This window comes from Ctenocephalides felis, unplaced genomic scaffold (assembly GCF_003426905.1).
Source record: "Ctenocephalides felis isolate EL2017-DRISC unplaced genomic scaffold, ASM342690v1 CF-g0.4_SCAFFOLD_01886, whole genome shotgun sequence".
Taxonomy (NCBI): Eukaryota; Metazoa; Arthropoda; class Insecta; order Siphonaptera; family Pulicidae; genus Ctenocephalides; species Ctenocephalides felis.
Window position 1 is genome coordinate 95,096,346 of NW_020538040.1, and position 16,629 is coordinate 95,112,974.

A 16,629-nucleotide genomic window follows, 5' to 3' on the forward strand; every position below is an offset into this window, starting at 1 on the left:
ATTGTGGCGCATACTGATGAAACAAATCATTTATTGAAAAGTGATATTCATGACCACAAAAAGCAAAATGTAATGGCTGTGATATGTCCAAAAAACATCATCACTAGAAAATATATTATACACCAAAATTTACAAGTTACCTGATGGCTTGAGATGCTAAACCAAAACAATTAAAAATATTGTTAAAAATTTAAATTATTGTACAAATGAATTCCTAGAATAATTATGTATTATAAATGACGTAAATAACTATTGAATTTTAATAAATTTTTATTCTACCCTATTCTATTATATATATATATATATATATATATATATATAAGAAATTTTACAGATATAGTATCTGGTATCAAAGTAAAAATTGTGTATTTTTAACCTTTTCCTATCAACATTTATTTACTTTATTTTTTTTAACCTAACGAGGATTTTCAATCAAAATACGATATCGCATCGATTTTTCACCATATTTTGAGAACGTTTCGAAAAATCAATTCATAATGAAAATGAAAGATTTACGCAATTGTTTATCATCGCTGTAACTTATAAATATTTGTGCATACCTCCATACTTCCATAGTAAGATTATCTTCCAGTTTCGATACGCGATCGACAACTGGATTGCTATAATCTTGGAGTTCTACCTCGTCCTCTATTTCTTCGGAAACGTACGGGGTGTGAGAGGAACGCGTTCCGCATTGCACTTCTATGCACGACAAAAAAATGTACGTAAAAGTAATGTAAAAATTACCTGATTTGTCTTATAATGTAATAAAGACTGCATCAGTATCTATTGCGTGTTTGGTTACCAGCGTTTTCAGCTGCATTGTACTTTGAAGCGCCTTCTTCAGCAAGACATTCTGCGCCTATGTCCATCTCAACAACAACATCAACGTCATTGTTGTCATCCCTCCTTAGAATGTTAATTCCTGGTTGTACTTGTATAACTTGGTTAGGTTTGAGGGATTGTAAATGCTTTGTGGATCTCAACTCTGAAGTATCAGCATTCGTCCTGTTGCATTCTGGTGCGATTGGCTGACGTATTGATGCTGGTGGCCAGCGACCGCTATTGTTAGAACCAATGGAGCATGGTCCCACACCTTGTGACATATATGTTTTCAACCCCGTTTGAGGCATTTCTTCATCATCATCCGTTGTGGATTGATGAACCCAACTAGGCTGAAGCCCAGAATTTGCATAGTAACGTGCTCTATTTGTTGGAGATTTTACTGGAGTGGATGTAGCACCAACTCTGCTTGATACATCAGCATCAAATTGCTGCTGACCACATCCTGTGTACGTCTGAGCTACTTTCGGCTTGAACGGTGCTATCTGATGATATATAGTTGGATTGAAACTACTATCATCAGCATCAGCACATATGCAACCACCTTCTTGTGCTTGCCTACATTGCTCAATACTACTTCTGTTTTGATCGCTTGAACAAGCGCATGCATTGCTTCTAGCAACACTTGTATCACTTAAGGTACCTTCAGCTAATGTTTTCCACAAGCTACTTGCATCAGCACTATTTTGTAAATTTCCAGCATAAGTATCCGCAACCCTACTGCAACTGCAATCTGTACTATGACCAATTTCTATATAAGCATTTCTCTGTTCCGCCATAGATCCGCTTAATCGTTCTATGTTTGGAGAAATACTTCCTGTTGTTCTAGACATATCCGCAGATCGATCGGATGGTTGACTTCTGCAAGCACATGACGAATCGTCATTCGAAATCTGGTTCTGAACAAGACTTGCACAGAGGCATGCGGCGTCCGTTGAATAGTCTACTGAATGTGCAGGGGGAGAACTTTGGGTTGTATGTTCCAACGAATCTTGATAATTTTGTAATTGTTTCAATTTTGAACACATGCACGATGTGTCAAACGTCGTATCTTTCGAAATATCTGCAGACGGGTCAGATACCATGCTTTTGCTAGCATTTTCGGACTCTTCAACATTCGTATCTTGTGGTTTTTCAGGTGTGAAATGTGGAAGCTTAGCACAAACACAATGTTCTTGTGGTTGTGCTATAAGTTCAGTTACAGAACAACCACATACGTCTAATGCAATAGGCGGTATGGATGGCTGCAAGCCTGGCGGTAAACCTCCAGGATAAAAGTAATCCAATGCCATACCTGTGACTGGAGCTGTTTTTCGTGTAACAGTTGTTATATTTGTGCCATCAGGCTTAGTCTCTGATATGACAGATATAATACGTTCAGCTACCGGCTGTGGCAAATGTACGTTTGTTTCATCAACTGCCGAATCAAGTTCGACCCACTCTAAAATGTATATACCATCCGGTCTATTGCTAGGTACCGAATTACCTAAAGTATCTCGATCCCATAAAGGGTATACACCATCAAGGATAGGCCGCGGTCCCTTGTTTGGTCTGGTATCACAATAGTTGAATTTGTACATTCCTGGTAAAGCAGTGTGTTGTACGAAATATGCGCATGGAATAAGCGGCTCTTCTTTTTCACATGGCACGGATTCTAAAAACGGTTCAATACCAGCTGCACATAAATCGTTTTCTGTCTTTGAAGGTTGCTCTATTTCCTCTTCAGATATGTTCTTAGATTCAGCGTCATTAGTTTTATTATCATCCGGTGGAGATTCATTATTTATTTCTCCGGTGATATTTTGTTCCTCTTGCTTAGATGTAGATCCTTTAGAATCTTTTGAAATATCAGCATTAAAGTCTGGTTCTAGTTTGGATTCAATTACTAATGATGATTTTGGCGTCACTACTTCTTCTTCAGGTGACTTGGTTGGAACAACAAACACAGCAGTGAATGTATATTCTCCTTCTTCTACATTAGCAACTGATTCGTTTTCAGTATTTCTAATTTGATATCCTCCATTAGGTAGTATCTCCACAGCATATTTTCCGGGTAATTGTTGATCTGTCGAGGATACTATAGTATAGTTTCCTTCCGCTGGACCAGACTCATCAATACTAGAAGTAACAACATATCCTCCCCCTAATTTTCGTCGAATTCTGTATTTTGGGCCCGCGGGATTATATGGCGTTAATCTATAAAAACCGCACGGTTGTCCTTTCGTAGCAACCGCAAGAAAAGTATCTGTCTGAGTTCTACGATTATTCGCCTGTAAACTTGGTGGAAGATTTCCTATCTCTCTACGAGGTGACGAATTTTTCGGACAACCGCAGCTGCGAATCTTTGAGCAGTCACATGTTGTGTCTGGCACAGGACAGCCACACATCTTTAATTTTTCCCCGGGGTCCGACATTTTGTGTTTGTGAGGAAATAGTCCTTGAGTTTGTTGCAGTTGAGCGCGGTCTACTTGGAAAGCGTTTTCAATGGCCGGACCGGCATATTCCTGTCCATTTAAAAAATCTAATGTCAGTTTTAAAGGATCGATCCATTTTCTAAATGAATCGGGAACGGGCAATTTTCGCCGGCGTATGTATACTATAACAGCCATTGCCAATGCTATTGCCGTGCCAACAAGGTTTGCCCAAACATCCAGTTGCCGCATAGCCGGATTAGGCTGTTCATCATTATTATCATCCGTTTCCATATTTTTTGTCCAAATTGGCCGAAAATTAAAAAAATCAAGCCTTAAACATAATATATTTAATCGTTACCTTCATTGTTCTTGGAACCAAACACGCAATAGATTTTTTAAAAAAATTTATAAATACGTTTTAATTTTACATTTTTTTGTTGATTTTTGCTTTTGTTTTTTCGTTGACAACATTATTTTAGATTATCATTTTACATATAAATAATTATTATCTCTTCATTGTTTAATTTAATATAAACGGACATATTTTACCGTGGCAATGGACGTGGTGGATGTTTGGTACATGTGACACGACAATAGAAAAGTACCTATATTCTAATACCTCATTCATTTCATTATTTATAATAATTCAGATTACTAATTTCGAAATCTTTTCAAGAATGACTATGCAATATTAATTTACTTCTGAAAGCAGTCGCTGGATGCATTCGTCAGATCCTTCGCTGTCGCCCTTTTTGTTACTGGAAGTTCTATGAAGTACAAAATATCATCTCAAATTTTATGAATTAAAAATCAGTTATAATGTTATATTATAATGCTAAAATGTGTTCAAATTTACCTAAACCGAATTTTGATAAATTGGCATAATTTTGATGTTACGATTTAAAAAAAAAATTAAGAATTCCAATTTTGTTTTTCTTTTATTTTAAGTATGTCAAAGTCAATAATAAGTATGTTATATAATATAATAATTAAATTAAACTTTAGAAATGTTGTATGTATTGGATAAGTGCAATAGTAGCTATAATAGAAACGTAACGTACTTTTCCGAGTTAGTTTTTTGCGAATTCATGAACAGATCAGACATTATCAAGATTGATTATAATAAGGATTATTTATTATATTTATTATTATATTTGACTTTTTGATCTCCGTAATATATTAAAAAATTTAATAATTAGTTCTTTTTATTTGTGACAGTGATATTATAAACATATTTAGTTGGTTTGGTAATATATATTATTAGGTAAATTAATGTACGATATATTAATAATATAGTAATCTAATTTTTAGTAAGATGTCACAGCATAAAGACAGCTAAATGCCTAGACATGACAATAATTATATTACTATAGCTGAATGAACACAAATTTATTCATGAATTTATAATAATTAAATTTTTGGTATAACAATTTATATCAAAAGTGATTTATTAAAATTTAAGTTGTTTTGTTTACGACAGTTGGTAATGAAGATGAATGATTTTTTTTAATACAAGTCATAATTATTTTTCTATGGTACCGACAGTAATTATAACATTCTCGTTTAGTTAAATAAATGAAGAACAATCAATAAATTTATATTAAAAATATCACACATAAGAAATCATGATTAAGGTTGATTGATTGATTTATATATATAAATATTTAGGCAATTAAAAGAGTTTAATAAAGAAAAATGCCTTCTGGTAGCAAAGGTTTCGAGTCTTGATTTTACTCATATGCAGTGCTACATTAAAGAATTACAATTTATAAAAATATGTAAAAATTACAAAATAGAAATAATAACGTAATTTTAAAACAATTTGATAATAAATTTTCAAAAAAAATATAATATTAAAGTATAGTACAATACATATCAATTTGTAATTCTGTTTCAATACATTTTGTTCCATGAGAACATAGGAGAAAAATATTTTAAACTTAAAAAATATTTGGTAATGAAAATTGTAGTCCAAGAAGAAGTATTTTTGTTATCTGAAGCAAACCAAATATGAATATCATTAAAATCTTTTTTGCATGAACAATAAAAATATGTTAGTGAAAATTCATTTGGATTAAAGCCTTAAATATTGTTATTTCTTTGGAAATTCTAATGAAATTGAGATACTAGATTATTGTTCACTTATTTATTGTTATAATTAATTATTTTTATTTGATAGGTTGGACTATTATGGATAAGAATTGTTTTATTTCGACGAGTCCTGTAAGCTGCTGTACTTCCTTCTTAAACAACGTGTTCTTTTATATACATATATAGCAAGGCAAACTATTTTCCAATCATTATCAGATTAATTTATTATGCTGTGATGCAGACGAGTATTGATGCAGCATTTCCGAAAAAGGTATATTTTCATTTGCATTTGTAACATATTACATATTTTTTTTATATCTTTAAGTGAAAACCGATATCGCTACTGCTTGACATCAGGCAGTCCAAGACGGGCATTGAAACCTAAAACTTCTGATTAAAATCCTTTAGTTCTAACCACTAATACACCGGGAAAATTATCCCTAGCAAGTAAAATTATTCTTGGAATGTTAACATTGTAAAAATATAATAAATTCAATCAATTCTAGAACTAGTGGTGCATGGCGTCGTGCATATTGCTGAAACTTTGCGTACCAAAAATTATTTTTTTTAAAAAGATTAATTTTTTTAACATTGAAAAAATTAGATTTTTGAAAGTTTTGAATTTTTTTTATAAATTGACATTTGAAAAATTTGAATTTTATTTTATGTTTTAATATATTTTTATATGCTGCGTATAGACGAAATATCGAAGCGTGTAAACGTCGTATTACAGTGTAACGGATAAACATTGGTACGGAACCCATAGAAATGTAATCAAAATTTGTTCTTCTTATTATTTTTTTATTGTTTTTGAACAGCAAACAGAACTTTTATATGTTCTATAATCTGTTTGTTTGATAAGGACTTATGATTATTTATGTATTTCATCAATTCATCCATCAGCAATTCATCCAGCAATCCATCGATTAACCATTCTGTTATGTGTGAGATATTTTTGATATTATCTCTTACGTTGCAGCTATGTGCACGAAGGACGATTTTCATGTGAAATTACATTGTCATCTATAACCTCAAGTGGAAATTTGACATCAAAGTTGCCTGATGACGGGAGCGGGAATCGAACCAGCAAACCCGGGACTAGCTGCTGCTAGCGCACGCTCTAACCGATATCGCCACCGCTAGCTCTTTATTTTTAAAATGACTATGAAATTTTTGATAATTTGATGTGCATATATCTAATAATCATATTTCACTGTCAAATGACGTTTATTACATTTTTATTAGATCTCCGAAGCCGCTAGATCTGCATTCCCAAAATTTTTATCAGTTCTTCATTTCGGCAATACAAATAAAATATTTTTTATTCATCTAAATCGAACGCTTCGTAAATTGCCTTTTTCTGCGCTTCTGCCTCGTATCTTCAAAACGGCTAGACCTGCCTTTGCCAGGAACTAACAGTGTGTCTCCCCGTCAATACAAATCGAATGCATTTGTAAATATTTGTATCCAAACACACACACAGAGATACAGACTCATACATCCATATTTTCTAAGATATGTCACAATGTTCAGAAACCTTTGGAACGTAAAGATATGCAAAAATTTTCATGTTTTATTTTTTGAGATTACTATAACCTACTCTGCGGGAAGTTAACAAATATATGATTACGATATATTATGATTACGATATCATAATATATTATGATATATCAGGAGATGTAAATATTTCAAACCTTAAAGAGCATACGTTCAAGGATAAGGATGTAACGATTATCTCACAGCAATATTTTCATAACATCGCTATTTATAAGAAGTCAAGTAGGGTAGGGCGGGGCTAGTTGAGCATAGGGGCAAATTGAGCAATCGAAATATCTCGAAAACTATTCACCGTCCGTTTAGGCTTTATATGGCGGAAAGATAGAGGTTTGGGAGAAATAAACATCCCGCGATCGCTAGTGGCCGCTGGACAAATGAGTGAGGCTCACGGCCGTTTTGTTTATTTTGAGACCAAAAAGTAAAAAAGTCATTCATCACGAGTTTTTGTCTGGTTTAGTCAAATGTTATTTATTTTTAATCAGGTAAATGTTATTCTTCCATATAATTTTAGTACTTTTAATATGCACAGAGATTCTGGGTATAATTCTCATTTTTTTTTTTTATAAACTCATTTTCCTTTTGAAATTCCGAGTTGGGGTTAGTTGAGCATAGTTGCTAAACTTGTTCTGTCACTAAGACAATTACCATTAACTTTCAGAAATTAATTATTATTTTTAAGATTTAAGCTAAGTCTAGTAATAATATAAAGAAATAATTGTTTTAAACAAAAATACTAAATATAATGGTAAAATAATTTCTAATATACGATATTGTTTTGTTGATTCTACTTTTGGTTAATTATTCAAAGTAAATTACTATAAGTTTTGTTTTCTCTGACAATAAAGACTATAAATATAGAACTGGTTATTAAAAACTTATTTTATCTCATCACTAATCGACATTGAATCTATGATTTCATTATACTTTCTTAGTGCTCAACTTGCCCCACCTATGGGGTACATTGAGCATACTTGAATTTTTGCATTTAAACAGCTGTAGCTTTTAAATTTTACTTATTACCAAAAACTAGTATTAATACTTTTGTTAAGCGATAAACAACAAATCCATTAAGCTGTATAGCAATTTATTGAGACTTTTCATTGAGGAGCTACATGCGTTTAAGTAAAAATTTGCTCAACTAGCCTCGCCCTACCCTATGATTTTGTCCTCTATAAGAAGTCAAGTATGATTTTGTCTATGAAGTGTGTATGAGATGTGCATAAGTTAAGCTTCGGCAATAGGCGATGATATTATTAGCGAGACGATTGTCTCTGAAGAGAAGTCCGAATGGGAAGCGGGACGTGGGCCAGCGCTTGCAAGGCGCCTCGTTTTTTAGACGCCCCACTGCCGTGCATTAAAACAGTCGGGAACGCAAAGCGCTCTTTGACTAAACAAAATTGTGCCACACACATACATTAAATTTCTAACAAGAGAAATGCAGCTCGAAACAAGAGTGAATATACAACATTCAGTTAGTTCAGTTGTTTATTAAGTCAGTGTACAAGTACCCAAAGATTTACAGTTCTGTGTTTCTTAGTGAAAGCTTTAATTATTAACGGTGGATCATCGTGACAGTGAAATTTAACTTTGTGAACGACCTTGACAACTGTCTATAACGGTAGCGCGTCTTTTACTGATCTCGCGGTCTGCGGACACCTGCTCAACTTTCCTTTTGATCTCAGATCAGGAAAAGAATATCATAATTTGTTATTTCAAAAACAGCCTGTGTTCGAAGTTATAGTTTGTAGAGTTTGGTCAGTTATTCGAATAAATTTTAAAACGAGTTGCACGTCCAGGATTACGGCCGACTGAAGTTGGTAAGACTTAGTTTAATTACATTTAGAACGTTTGTGAAACTAATAAAATAAGCACTAAAATTTTATTACGGCTACATCATTTGACTCTAAAATACTAGAAGACTGAATCAGTTTAATTATTTTCTGAATTAAGATGTTATATTGGAAACTATACAAGTTCTATGTAACTAACAATTTTATTAGCAGAATGCATATATAAAATTGTAAATTGCATCTAAACTAGTGGTGCTTGCTGGTACTTACCGTACTAAAGATTAAAATTTTTAAGAAAGATTCAATTTTCTTTTAGAACTTTTGGAACTTCTGAGATTATGAAATATTTTTAAATAAATTTAGCTTTTTGAGATATTTTCGAATTTTTTAATTTTTTTCCAAAGCAATCGCAATACGTTAGCTGCGTATAAATAAAATATCGAAGCGCGTGGGCGACGCGCCGCAGTATAACGTTTAAATATTGGTACGGTACGGTACTCATAAAAACGTGAACAAAATTTGCTCTTACTAGTAAAATATCTATAAAATATGTGAAAATTTGATGTGCATATGTCTAATGATCATTTTTATCCGCCAAATAGCTTTTAATTTCACTTTTTTTATTGGATCTCCGAAACCGCTTTACTTGCCTTCCCAGAAATCTTATCAGTTTTTCTTGTCAATACAAATAAAATGTTTTTTGAATCGGACGCTCCCTTCTCTCAAAAAATCCATTTTTGACACTTTTTGCCTCGGAACTTCGAAACGACTCGACCAGCTTTTCTAAAAACGAATCGGCACATCTACTTATCAATACGAATCGAATGTTTTTTGAATTATTCAAATCGGTTGACGCGTATTCCCGAAACCGTGGACGAGAATTTTGTGTCCGCGCGCACACACAGGCACATATAAACATACGTGCACATACAAACATACGTCAATTTTTTCTAAGGTATGCCAAAATGTTCAGAAGACCTTAAAACGTAAAGATATGCAACAATTTTTATTTTCGATTTTTTGAGATTACTACAACTTACCCAACGAGAGGTTAATTATAATTTGTGATAATTACAATTACACTACATATTCCAATTGAACTATAATATACCAAATATACGCAAACAATTTCATGCCAATTTTTATAAATAAACTAGCGAACCCGACGAACTCCGTTTCGCCACCAAATGGTTTCGTGAGAAAGATGAAGAAATTTTTTGTTTGTTTTATGTTTGAGAAGGAAAATTTTGATTTTATTACACAATAGTAATGAATTTATTTCGATTACAAAAATGAAGTGTTTTTTACTTGAACTTCTCTCAGTTTTCACCACATTTTTTGTTTTTTGGTCTGACGTTAACACAAACAAAGCGGATGGTTTTCCAACTCGTGAACAGGCAACTGCCCATGTAAAAAACAATGATTTTTTAAATATCTATTTGAAATTTATCTTGCAAACACTAAGCGAAATTGCAATCGTTTGAAGTCAAACGGAAGACCAGTCGGAATCATTGGTATGTCACCAAATCGCCAGCAATTTTTGATTGAATGGTGAAATTCAGTGTGTGTACATCATTATTCTTTGCGGCAAGAATTGCTCGTTGACTTAACCAAGCATAATTCTGATGATTCTCACTAATGTCATTACTCGAATTTTTAATCACGGTGCGTGACGTTCCAGGAATTTGCATTAGGGCACGATGCCATGCATCACTAATTTTCTTAGCTATAAACCTTGCGGAGCCCGAGACCTTTCCAACGAATGCAAAATTGTCGAAATCGGTTCGTTATTTCGTCAGGAAGAAAAACCCGACTTATTTTTATATATAGAAGATTATGATTATTTGTCGTGTACAACTATGTATTACATGTGACCCATAATCAAATAGAATCAGGTTCTATTCCCGTCTTAAACAACTTGATATCAAATGGTAGTGATATGTTTTCACTTAAAAATACTGATCTAAATATAATAAATAACTAAAAGTATCACATCACTATTAGCAATATATCTAATAATAATCTTATCAAGAAGAAAATAGGCAACCACAGGGTTGCCACCTAATAGTCTTATGTTATATGTAATAGGATACGTAAGACATGATATAGGGCAGAGCGAAGCTTTGAGGCCTGCGGGTAAAAAGGTCCAACATCAATATCTCAAAAAATACTAGAATTTTGTAACGATAATATTTTAAAGTAAAAAAAAAATAATGTGTAACTTTGATGCGATCTTTATAAAAAAAATGAGCCCATAAAATATGTATTTCAAACAGAAGTTATATTTATTTAATTCACAATTATTGTATTTGAAGAAACAATTAGTCCCATTCTAAATTAAACAAAAATAACTACCAAAGCAAGATGTATGAAGTAGTAGGAGTTATTATTATTAAGTAGGAATTATTTTTTTGTACATTATGCCTTTGAATTTTGTTGTTCAACCTAATAATTAAACTGCATCGCATTGATTGAATAGCTCTTTTCCTATAAAATCTTTTTAAAATAAAGAATAAAATGGTGGTTCTTTTTGTCTCCTGGCTGTGCCTTTTTAGCCGGACTATAAGGCGAAAAGGAAAAGGTGATACATTTGTTTAAAATAGCAAAACAAGCGCATTTCTCAGAGATGAATTATCAGTGAGTTTTACTGAACGTAGTCATATTTGTTTGATATGTGTCATTTCTAGTGATATTTGGTTTGGTTTTCAATATTATTGCTCAAATAAGAATATTGTCTGTATGAATTTTGAATTCTGTATAAATAAATAGGTTTAATTGCATTTGTGTATTAAATTGAATTTAAAGTTATTACTTCACAAATATTTATTAATTTTTAAGATAAATATTTACCTGTTCATAATGATCATTATAAAAATTCAAATAAATAATTTCATTAGACATATAGTTGTTTGTTTGATATGTGTCATTTCTAGTGATATTTGGTTTGGTTTTCAATATAATTGCTCAAATAAGAATATTGTCTGTATGAATTTTGAATTCTGTATAAATAAATAGGTTTAATTGCATTTGTGTATTAAATTGAATTTAAAGTTATTACTTCACAAATATTTATTAATTTTTAAGATAAATATTTACCTGTTCATAATGATCATTATAAAAATTCAAATAAATAATTTCATTAGAAACTAATTGATAGTCGATTAAAATTTAATTTTAACAATACTGAATAAAATGTTGCTTTAATTATAAGTGAAAAACCTACAAAAACGTAGATATCACTCAACAAATTATTAGTAGAACAAGGTCGAGAGTGTTTATTTGATTCTCAAAACAATCTGTCACCGCACAAAACGAATGGCCCCCTTTGGCTTCTCTTAATTCGTAAGACTTAAAGAACTTTTTTGCTACAATTAGGTCACTAATAAATCCCAAAAGCACGCGAAGCTAAGAAAAAGAACTAATTTAATTTGGAACAACTTACTAGTAAGCATATCATTGTGTTCTAGTTTTTTGAATATATAAGATGTGCAAAAAAATTTGATAATGCTAAGTTAACATTAGTGAATCCTCTATATAGTTTAATAATTTGATGTTTAATTGAAATAATAATTGGAGAACAGATAATTTACTAATGGTTAATGTGAAAAATACATAAATTTAAAATTTAATTAATAGAATTTTGTTTTAATAATAATAATGTACAAACTAGTTTACTGGCTTTAACTTGTTCTTATTTTGCAAAATGAGTAAATAAATTATCAGATATTCAAAAACATATTACACATGTAGAAAAATAACCACCCCCAATATAATATATTTGATTAAGAAAGGGATAACTTTATTGGGCGCACAATTTGTAGAAATATGTGAGAAAAGACTGGGTACGGTGGTGCCACTTTTTTGATTAATCATAATTTTATTAATTTACCTATTAGCTGGGAGAAAAATAAATTCGATAGTAATTTGAGCAGTTGTATACGTAAAAATACTAAAATACTATCCTTAAATACAATGGATTAGTCATAAAATCAAATCTTACAAGAAAAAAGCGAATCAACTACATCAATAGGCAAAGTTGAGCATAATTTCGCAAGTATGAGAGTATTTTCTATTTCAGGAAATTTTGTGAATAAACAATTAACACGTCTAAGTAGCAATTCGATAGACGTTCTAAGTTCTTTTAAATCACACTTTATTAAACAAAAAAACAATTAGAATGTTTAAAATTAATTAATTAAAATTACATGTTACATGCTTAATTGTTTTGAAAACTAAAATAGATATTAACAAGCATGTATCAATATGTATCTAATTTTTTTTATTTAATTATTTTTTTTTTATTTAAAAATGTATTATTTTAATTTATTCGAAAACTTTCCTTTCACTATCATAAAAATATTTTTATTCTTATATGTGAAAATGAAGCATGAATAACGAATAATTATTTTCAAAATTATTTAATAAATATAAATTATTATTTTTTAGTTCTACTAATTAAAATTAAAATAATTTTGTTTACTATCTATAAAGTTGAACAATAAATAAATTCAGTCAAATACTGCTCTAAATCTCACTAAATTTGCGGATAAATTACAGAATATTCGTGCAAAAATTTATTTTCTATATAAAAATCGAAAACCGGTTTTCTGAAATGTGATTCTGAAACCGGTTTTTGTATATACTCTAATTTGAACATTCAAACAATGATCATCTTTTAAAACTAAATTTCATAGTTATTTTGTCAATTTGTGTGGTAAAGGAAAAGAAACAATAAACCATATTTTTTGGAAATGCGAAATATACAAGAAACAAAGTCAAATGCTGTACAAAATGTTATGGAAGAAAAGAATCGCGTTTCCCGTAAACTCACATAATAACAACACTAATAATAACATGAATATATACAAAATAATGTATATGAATATTAATAAGATTAAATTTTGGATTTTTAAAATGTAGATATCCATATAATTGAAAATGATCGAAAGATTCGAAGCCATAAATAAATAAATAATTAAAAAAAATGTCAATCGAAATTATTAATTTCCGTTATATATGTTATCGTGTCAAATTTAGCATATTTAATATATTCGTACAAAGACCAATGCTGTTCTCAATTTAACTATCACTTCAAAATATAACCGACTATATAACCATCATCAAACAGACCGCATTTTTTTTGAATAAATATAAATACTTTTCCGAATTACAAGTATCAAAAAACAAATCTGTTCCCTACAAACAATGTCGGTTATTTGTACTGCAGCTGTTGTGGTCTATAAATAATATCTCGCTGTGCTCGAAAGCGCAGTAAAATCATATACGTCTAAAGCAATCGTTTTTGCCCAACACCAATATGATCGACCCCGTTTTATTTCTAATACAATTAAATAAGTAATTATATCAATGAATCAGCCGCGGCACTTACCGCGGCATAAGCGGTAAACGCGTACGTGTCCGACATCGGGCGGGCGGCGGCCGGCGGCCGGCGGTGGCGCGTGTTTCCAAAACATATTATATGTGATGATTTAAGTTTTGCCTTGTCAACGTCGCGTTACGTCTTGGACGATCGCCAATATTTCATAACATGACCGTGATACGAGACACCTTAATGATTGCGCGGAAACGCTATGTGCGTTTTCGATTTAGAAAAAGCTTTATTGGAATAAACCGAACTGGATGGTTCTGATGCCTGCCTGATGCTCTGCAAAATAACGCGACCGACGACGAATTCAGACTATTTGGCTGCTCTCGATGTTTTTTGCAAGCACTTGATTTATTAATAGAAATATTTGTCGGTTCGAATAATACGGTTTCAACAATATTTTTGCAAGCCCTATTCGTATTATTAACTTACCGCAGAGTAAGTTATAGTAATCGTCCAAAAATTGAAAATGAAAATTGTTGCATATCTTCACGTTCCGAAGGTCTCTGAACATTTTAGCATACCTTAGAAAAAATGAATGTGTGTGTAGCTAGTGTGGATAAAATTTTTCTAACGCACATTGAAAATAAAAAGGAACAAATCCAACTGAAAATAAAAGATTTTTACTGGGTTTTTGGGAGGAAATCTGAAATCTCTCTCGATAACAAGGTACTTCTGTACAAAACTATCATAGTGCCCATTTGGACTTATGGAATCGAACTATGGGGTTGCTCTTGTAAATCAAACATAAACATCATTCAAAGGTGCCAGAACAAAATTCTGCGTATCCTTACTAATGCACCTTGGTATATTTCGAACTTTTGCCTACATAAGGATTTGAAAATCTCTACAGTCAACGAAATGATAAAAATTAGAAGTTCATCTTTCAACAATAAATAAATCCAATATACAAATCTTACTATTCAAGCGATTCACAGACCGTTAAGAAGACTAAGCAAGAAATGACCTTCCGATCTACCAAACACCTAGTCATCCCTCTATGGATACAATTGAACTTTATCCATGCTAATGATGAAAAATCTAGAACATCCACATCTACTAACTTCCATGTAAAGGATTGGGAGACCAACGATAAAAGAAAAAACACGAAGAGTTAAAAACTGAGACATTCAATGAACCGCAAATTAGGCAACCCATAAAAAATCAGGGTTCGTAATTTTTGGAAAATCTTGGAGAACAGAATCCATCAAGACATCAAGACTATGGGGAGACGCCCACATAACGGACGATAATTCTTGGAGCTTACAACGACATCAGTCAGGCTTTGTTCACGCTCAAAAATCATACAAAACATTTTTGAAAGCATAAATTTAAAATAAGTGTTATTTTTTTTATTGTAATTTGAGGTGAAACTGGCACATTGGTATATCAGATAGAAAACTTGGGGGATATTTCCGAGTCAACGGAATAATTTCACATTACGACGCTAAAAGCGCTAGTGTTCGTAGCCGGTTGCAGAACTTTGAGCAAAAGATAATTTTGGTTCATGTACATGCCAATATATGAGCTTAAGCCCATTAATATCTTATTTATATGTATAACATTAAGCATACATTACGATCTTGCTACTACTATCTCCCACATGAAAATATTCAACAAAATATAAGTGACTCTGCATCACTTAAATAATTTGGACAATAATACTGTAAATCACCAAAAAAACAAGATTAAGACATTAACGTATATCTTTAAGTTAAAAAATTCGTGACAGTAATTAAAAAAAATGGTTTAGAGACTACAAACCAAATACAAAACTTAAGTGAAAGCCAACACATTTTTTTTGTTTTTGACATATGATTTGACTTTTGATGTATTTTTTGTTTTGCTTGCAGACTAGATCAAATAATTGCGATAACTGCGCTAACTAGTAAGCGATCACCGAAATTTGTTAGAAGTTTGCGCTCTCTGAGCATATCTCAAAAATTACAGCTGATAGCAAGGCTTTGTTACTTTTTTCAGACAGCGAAATACTTAAACACCATCATAACATCTTAGGAAAAAAATTCACTGTCACGCAGTGTTATAAGCAAAAAACCTACAAAACACGTATTTTCCAGTATTGGTACAGTGAACAAATATATTCTTATTATAAGGTTAAATATGTACCATACAAAAATATAATTTATCGTTGCAATGCATTTGTGGTATTAAATTTGATTTATTATAGTTCAGAAATAGAAAATTGAAAGCTTTTCTTCAATATTTTGTTTAAATATTCTTAGCTCAATACTTACGAGGTAGAAGCTTAAACAATGATTAATTTCATTCAAATGCTATAAATCTAAAAATTGTTTGTTTAGCATAGTCAAATAATTCGTGACTTTTTGTGTTAGTAGATCACACTACCTGATAGTTAAGACTTTTGTGTAGTTGGAACAAACAACACTTTTTACTTATCATTCAAGGCTTTTTTGGTTACTTTATAAAAATATTACTAATTTCTTAATTTATTAGGTTGTCAAATATCTACCTTCCGCTTTTTTGCTCTTGGTTTATAATGCAAAAAGGCGGAAGGGAGATATTTGAC

The 16,629-nt window shown here is 31.5% G+C and overlaps 2 protein-coding genes across 3 annotated transcripts in view; one reads left to right on the forward strand and one right to left on the reverse strand.

Moving 5' to 3' along the window:
* Window positions 1–16,629, reverse strand: part of LOC113378429 — a 295,400-nt gene that overhangs the window by 7,511 nt on the left and 271,260 nt on the right. The window contains exons 1-2 of one of the 2 annotated variants that reach the window (XM_026618960.1): window positions 806–922; window positions 561–702 (exon numbers count right to left, since the gene is read on the reverse strand). The exons of the other annotated variant lie outside the window; for it this stretch is intronic. Of the exons in view, the coding sequence (XP_026474745.1) occupies window positions 561–702; window positions 806–872 (209 nt within the window). The 5' untranslated portion in view covers window positions 873–922. Of the gene's footprint in view, window positions 1–560; window positions 703–805; window positions 923–16,629 lie in introns of those variants that run through there. 2 annotated transcript variants of the gene reach the window in all.
* The window catches only part of LOC113378430 (ras-related and estrogen-regulated growth inhibitor), a 33,320-nt gene continuing 24,970 nt past the window's right edge, over window positions 8,280–16,629 (forward strand). Inside the window, exon 1 of the mRNA XM_026618961.1 lies at window positions 8,280–8,722. The gene's annotated coding sequence lies outside the window, so the exon portion shown is untranslated. The remainder of the gene's footprint in view (window positions 8,723–16,629) is intronic.